The sequence below is a fragment of the Phacochoerus africanus genome, chromosome 3, assembly GCF_016906955.1.
Source record: "Phacochoerus africanus isolate WHEZ1 chromosome 3, ROS_Pafr_v1, whole genome shotgun sequence".
Taxonomy (NCBI): Eukaryota; Metazoa; Chordata; class Mammalia; order Artiodactyla; family Suidae; genus Phacochoerus; species Phacochoerus africanus.
In genome coordinates this window covers 112,647,106-112,654,829 of record NC_062546.1, presented here as the reverse complement: position 1 = coordinate 112,654,829, position 7,724 = coordinate 112,647,106, and the positions used below count along the sequence as shown (strand labels likewise).

Sequence of the window (7,724 nt, the reverse complement as noted above, 5' to 3'; positions counted from 1 at the left end):
GGGGTCTAATCAGAGCTGTAGCCGCCGGCCTATGCCAGAGCCACAGCAATGCTGGATCTGAGCTGCATCTGCGACCTATACCACAGCTCACTGCAACACCAGATCCTTAATCCACTGAGCGAGGCCAGGGATCAAACCCACAACCTCATGGTTCCTAGTCGGATTCATTAACCACTGAGCCATGACGGGAACTCCTGTTTCTCCCTTTCATCCTTAAAATATTTGATACTTACTGTGATATCACAGATTCTGTTTTCCATGTTATTCTTTGGTCTCACTCTCACTTTCCAGTTGCCTATATATTTAGAAATAAAAATAATCATTTAAAGCTGTATATTCTTCAAAGATTATTCTATAGTACTCCATACCATGTATCAGTATTGAAACAGCTTTGAAGCCCTGAGACCTGAGAGCAGCCCCTACTTGAGAATATTTTACCACTGAGAGCACCTCTCAACTGATAATCAAGACTAATATGAAAAAAATCACAGTCATATAAGTTCACTTGGCAATGAACTCAGATCATACTTATATTCACAACATTATTAGCTAAATAACTTTAAGCACTTTTTTTTGACATTCATATTCTGCCCATTGTTTCCACCATAAATTTATCCAATCTAAGAAAATTCCTTTAATATGTTCAAGTATTATCTGAATTATGTGACGAATTTATGCATTACACATTATTTCAACAATTTAACAAACTTTTCAAAATATTTCTATGCAATGTATTCTCTTGTAATTAATATTATATTATCAACTTTAAGTACTGTAATAACATTTAAATACTTTCATAAAATTTATTTTAAGTAAAAAGGAGGGCACAGATATAAAACTCAGTTAGAAATCACTTTATAGCAATTTCCATGAAGAAAAGGAAACTGAGTTTAATATTTACTTTATTCTTAAATTTTCAGATATTTCTAAGGTTATTTAATGAAAAATTATTTGTTATATTTTTTCTTTTCTGTAGATTAGCCATGGAAAAATCTAGATTTTTTTTTTGTGTTACTATTTATTCTTTTCCAGCTCTGGCTGCCTCTCAGTTTAAAGGATAATTTCTCTCCTAAATTTCCATGATATGTTTTAATGAAATAAGGCATGCAAAATTCTTTGAAATATATAAATATGAAAAAGTAAAGTAATAATATTTAATATATATTTAATAAGATCAAATAATAAAAAGATAAACATTAACTAGAAATTAACAGTTCTACTGAAATGTACACTTAACAAAATACAAGTTGTTTTAAAAGATTGTTTAGGCAAAAAGACAAATAAATAAAAGATTGTTTACTATTCATTAATATATATTGTATTAAATTTCCATATAAAGATAAATATATGATCTGAATTATTATTAGTTACATCCATAATGTTATTTATTGATAAGCTACTATGTAGGCCAACTAATTACAAAAATAATGAATATTAAATGTGAAATATACTCATCGCTTGTATCATCCTCGGTTCTCCCTTTTTTCCTTTGGAAATAAATTTTTACCAGTGTAGCAATCAGTACACAGAGAATAATGAAAAAAGGAATGAGTAAGAAAAATGGCCATTTCATGGGTCTGGAATGGTAAATATTCTCAATATAGCGCCTATCTAAGGAGAGAAAATACCAGTTATTTGAAAGCAACTACCAAGAATATAGCAAATATTTCTGTATTTTAATATGACAATTAGAATAAAATTTTTAAACATTTATTAATTTTATAGTCAACATATTTTTATATGAAGTAGAGAAGGTGACTTATCATAAGTGCCCAAAGTTAGGCTCTTCTAACTCTTATAAATAGTCCTATACTCTTTGTTTTTGGATTAAGAACCTTCTATTCCATTAGTCTCTTTTCAGATGTGTCTCATAATAAAGATGAAAAGAGGAGTTCTTTTGTGGCTCAGTGATTAATGAAACTCACTAGGATTCATGAGGATGAAGGTTCAATCCCTGGTCTCCCTCTGGGTTAAGGATCCGGTATTGCCTAAACTGTGGTGGGTCACAGAGGTGGCTCAGATCCTATGTTGCTATGGCTGTGGCATAAGCTGGCAGCTGCAGCTCTGATTCCAACCCTAGCCTTGGAATTTCCATATGCCACGGTGTGGCCCTGAAAAGCAAAAAAAAAAAAAAAAAAAAAAAAAGCAAAAGGAAAGAATTATAATGTGACCCCAATAAGAATTGATTTTTTCCTCAATTTTTTTGTAAGAAATATTGTATCTGTATATTTCAATGAAGTCCAAATTTTCCTTTATTGCATTGATACGTATTGCCTTATTTTATGTAAGACTTTATTGCTTACCTCAAGGTCATGAAAACATTTCCCATGTTTCTTTCAAGAATAGTTTTGGCATCTGTATTTAGATTTATCATCTAACCCATTTAAATTGTAAGTTGTGATTTTGAGATTCATTTGGTCTTATGTGGATATTAAGTTATTAGAATACAATGTTTTGAAATGAATTTCCTTCCTTTTTGAACTGTCTTTGTGCTTTTCTTGATTACTGCAGCTATTTACTAAACCTATACTATACTGAATTTATTTTTTAATTTCTTTTTCTTTTTAGGGCCACACCTGTGGCATATGGAAGTTCCTGGGCTAAGGGTTGAATAGGAGCTACAGCTGTCGCCTATGCCACAGCCACAGCCATGCCAGATCTTAGCTGCATTTGCTACCTACACCATAGCTCATGGCAATGCCAGATTGTCAACCCACTGATCAAGGCCTGAGATCAAACCCACATCCTCCTGAATGCTAGTCAGATTCGTTTCCACTGAGCCACGAGGGGAACTGCCAAATTTTTATTTTTTTTTGGCCACACCATGGCATGTGGAAGTTCCCAGACCAGGGTTTGAACTGTACCACAGCAGTATACTAAACTTAATATAAGGCAAATGGACTGTCTTCCTTCTTTGTTGTTCTTTTCCAGAGTGCTTTGGCTATTTTAAGTGCTTTTGCGTATATTTTAGAATCAAATTGTTGAATCTAAAAGGTTGCATTCTTTTACGCTGGGCATTTTGATCTATAGATTTAATGTGGTGAGAACTGACATCTTGGCAATAAGAAACTTAATAGATGAAGATGGCATATTTTTCCATTTACTTGTGTAACTAGCATATGTCTGCATTTTTGTTTTAGTTTCAGTGTAAATGTCTTGCATATTTTTTGTTAAAGTTATTCCTAATATTGTATATTTGCTAGTATTGGAGATGGTACTGATTTTAAGTTGATTTTAATTTATTGCTGCCTGTACATAGCAATACTACTGATTATTAAACATTGTTTCCTTGGGCCTTTCAAAAGATTTTTATTACTTCCAGAAGTGTTTTTGTAGATACCTTAGGATTTTATACAATTAATCATATCATTTACAGTCTCATTTCATCCTTTCTACTCTTTATGCTCCTGATCTTTTGGTCTTTACTTATTGCACTGGCTAGGACTTATGGCAAAATACTGATATGGTGAGAGCAGACTTCATTGCCTCTCTCTAGCTTTTAGAAAAAAACAGTGTATTTTATCATAGGATATATTAACTGCAATTTTTTTGATGTTGATGCTTTTACTCAGATCAATGAAGTTTAGCTCTGTTGGTAGTTCGTTGCCTTTAAAAATTCATAAATTGGTGTTGAATTTTGTCAAATGATTTCTGCCTGAAATGAGAAAATCATACACATTAAAATTTTTTTGGAGGTTCCACTGCGGCTCAGCAGGTTAAGAACCCTACATAGTGTCCATGAGGATGTGGGTTCGATCCCTGGCCTCACTCAGTGGGTTAAGGATTTGGCATTGCTACAAGCTCACCATAGGTCACAGATGCAGCTTGGATTAGGTGTTGCCATGGCTGTGGCATAGGCCCCAGCTGCAGCTCCAATTCAAGTCCTGGCCCCAGGAACTCCCATATGCCTCAGGTGTGGCAGTAAAAAGAAAAACAATTTTTTCTCTTAATTTTGTGAATTGCATTGATTGATTTTCAAATATAAAAGAGTTTTGCATTACTAGGATAAACTCCAATTAGTTTGGATTATTATCCTTTTAATATAGATAACGACATAAAATGAGCTAATACTTTGTTGAGAATGTTTACATTTATGTTTATGAAATACATTGTTCTGTAATGTTTTCTTTGTTAAATTTCTTGCCTGGATTTGGCATCAGTGTTATATTTGCCTCATACTACAGTGAGGTGATAGTGACCTGGGATCTAGGACCCTTTGCTGCAGTGGTTGCAGTGTCTGCACCTGGACAAACATCTCCTTGGGCAACAAAATACAAAGAAACTGTAAGGGACTAAAAATAACAGTGTGCATGTGCAGTTGGGGCAAATTATGGGAAGATACAAAAACTAAAAACTCAAGTGCCATATCTGACAGCAAAAGCCCACACATGTCCCCTGCACATAACAGCACCTAAGCCACACCTCTTGCCTGACCCCTAGACCTGCCCTTACCCTTGCCCTATAAAAGGAACCAGCTTGGTCCCCTCCCGCTCCAGGGAGCGAGCTAGAGAGTGAGAGTCCCTGTTGCTTGTTTTTTTCCACTCCCTGCTGCAGCAGGGACCCTAATAAAGCCTTGTTTGGATTTCTTGCCTGGCCTCTTAATTTTTATTGATAAGAGAAAGGTCAAGAACCCAGGTTGGTAATGTAGGAGTCCCTCCAACCATTTTTTGTTGTTGTTGTTAAAAATGGTATTTCTTCCTTGAACAAACTTGCTGGAATTAACCCGTGAAACCATATATACATGTATTTTTTGTTGCTGTTATTTTTTTGTTGGCAGTGATTTTTAAAAATGACAAATACACAGATCAATGAAGTTTTGGTTTCTGATTTCTTGGCTATAGCCTGTGATTGATAATTTCTTTTTCATAAGGAATGGCCCTTATAGTCCTTTTTACATTTGAGCAGATTTATCTGTCTACTTCATGCCCACAATTGATTAGGACTCAAAGAATATACCTATTATCTTGATTTTCAGTCTGAGCTGGTGTAATTCATTTAAAAATGTATGGATTTCTTGTGTATTAAAAAATATACCCAATTAAACAAAACTATATCCCCAAATCTCTTTGACATAGGTCTGCCTATATTGGACCCCAGCGAGGCTGCTATAAAATAACCTATTTAAGATTCATAGTAGCCTTAATGTTTGAGAGTTTTTATAAGGCAGTCCAGTATAATACTTAGAAGGCTTTTTTAAAAATATAATGATTTTTGTTTTTTTCCATTATAGCTGGTTTACAGTGTTCTGTCAATTTTATTAGAAGGCTTTTTGTATAGATGAAGGTGTTGAAGAGGCATCATATTACATTTTCCTGAGGTCTTAGCAAAAGGGTTTATATAAGTTTGACAATTTTTATCTGAGAACAAGTTTTATTGCTCAATATCTCAAATTCAGCTCTTAGCCATTTCTTACTTTAAGAATGTTTTGCTGGAAGGGTTCAGGAGCAAAAATTCATTTTATTTTCAAACCAAAAAAATTCTAGCTCTTTTGAATGTAAATATACATTTTACTTGAAAATTGAACTGTTTCTGCATTAATAATTACTATCATCTTGCATTTTATCATACATAGGTCACCCAATCTGGAAGTAATTACAATCTATCTAGAAAGCTTGCTGACCTGAACCATGAATTCCACTTTCCACATTATCAGAAGCAGGAGTGATGCCACACAATTCACCACTTCATAGCCTGCGGCATATGGAAATTCCCAGGCTAGGGGTTGAATCAGAGCTATAGCTGCCAGCCACAGCCACAGCAACATGGGATCCAAGCCATGTCTGTGACCTACACCACACACAGCTCACTGCAATGCCAGATCCCCAGCCCACTGAGAGAGGCCAGGGATTGACCCTGCTTCCTCATGGATACTAGTCAGATTCATTTCCTCTGTACCACAACAGGAACTCCATCTAATAATGTGTTTTTAAGCTGTCTTTGAATTGCTCACCAAAAGTCTTCTCAAGACAGTTTCAACATATACTAATGGTCTTCAATAGCTCCCTATTCAACGTTCCTTGCACCATCTAATTCTAATTCCAAAGCTAATGGCACATGTTTTAGATTCTTGTTATATAAATACACCACCTAGTACCAAACTGTGTGTGTGTATGAATATATACATCTATATATATATATATATATATATATACACATCTATATATATGGAGAGAGAGAGAGGGACAGAAAGAGATAGAGACAGAGCGAATAAGCACTTGGGCAAGAAAGTACCCCCAAATTTGGTAACATAAACTACTTAATCATTTAATTTTGTTAATTTTGTGTGTCTTGAATTTGAGAAGGGCTTAGTTGCATTTTTGTATCTCAATGTAGTCAAATTTCACATAAGGCAGATGATTTTCAACAGAATGAGTGCTCCAACAATGAGAGTTCCAAGAAATAATATTCTAAAAGACACAGTCGGAATCTGCAGGAAGACCACGGAATCCCAGAAACTCACTTCTGTACATTTTATTCCTCAGTCATATCACTAATGCCAACCTGGACTCTAGGAAAGAGTAGTCTCCTCTTCTCATTAGGGAAATGGCATGGATGTGCATGGAAAGAAGCAATTTATTGCAGTTAATGTGAAGACAAGCTAACTTTCTAAAGGAGAAAGAGCTTGATAATATATTAAATATATCTTTTTTACTTAATATATTACTATAAGGCTGTAAATATCTCAAATGCTGGAGTGAATGTGGAAATGTTAAGAACTATGTCTAGCTGAAATTCTGCAGAAATCTGCTTTAATTAGCTGTAATATAGGTTTTTATATGAAGGAAGTCTCGTGCTAAGCATCACTGGATATGCTGACTTGCTCTAAAATCCATTTCTACTTTGAACCAAATATTGTAGAAAATTACATTTCCTAAGCTCTTTAACATTTTGCCTTCTAGTTAGATTTGGCCAGTGAGATTCACTGGACAAAATTTGCAGGGTAAGAAGATGGAAATTATCATTGTATTTACCCTTCACCTTCTCTAGCCTCTCCAGTGAGGTCAGCACACCCTCTGTACCTCACCTCATGCTGGAGAGTAACTCTCCCCATGATCTAGATCCTGGTACATAACCCAGACCATAGTTTTTTTGCTTTTTTTGTTTGTTTGTTTTTTCCTTTTAGGGCTGTACCTGTGGCATGTGGAAGTTTCCAGGCTAGGGAAACTTTCTCCAGAGCTACAGCTGCCAGCCTATGCCACAGCCACAGCAACTGAGGGATCCAAGCCGCACCTGCCACCCACACCATGGCTCACAGTAACTCCAGATACTTAACACACTGAGCAAGGCCAGGGATTGAACCCAAATCCTCAGGGATTCTAGTCAAGTTTGTTAACCGCTGAGCCACGAAGGGAATTCCCTGACCATAGTTCTAAGTCATGCAGGATGGCTTAGATTCTGGTTCTAGTAATACCATCTCCATTGATTTTCCCTGCAGCCCTAACAAGTTGCTAGTCTCTGGGTTGCCTCACTTCTCTGACTGGCTTTCATCTCTACCAATATGTGTTACTCCATGCCTTATATTAAACTCCCTCTATATGAAAGAATAAAGTGATTTCTATTTTCCTGCCTGGGTCCTTACTGACATACCTTATTTATAACATAGGTTTCATATGTTATAATGCATTTGTCTCTGGAAGTAAAACATAAAGAGCCACGTATGTTTTATTATTTGATGTCCAAACATAATCTAAATATAAATTAGTAGATGAATATTTATCTTATTA

General features: G+C 35.2%; 1 protein-coding gene across 1 annotated transcript in view; it reads right to left on the bottom strand.

The window, feature by feature from the left end:
• Positions 1-261: 261 nt before the first annotated feature.
• ADAM2 (ADAM metallopeptidase domain 2) overlaps positions 262-7,724 on the bottom strand; it is a 68,303-nt gene continuing 60,840 nt past the window's right edge. Inside the window, 2 exon segments of the mRNA XM_047770418.1 lie at positions 262-295; positions 1,452-1,611. Of these exon segments, the coding sequence (XP_047626374.1) occupies positions 262-295; positions 1,452-1,611 (194 nt within the window).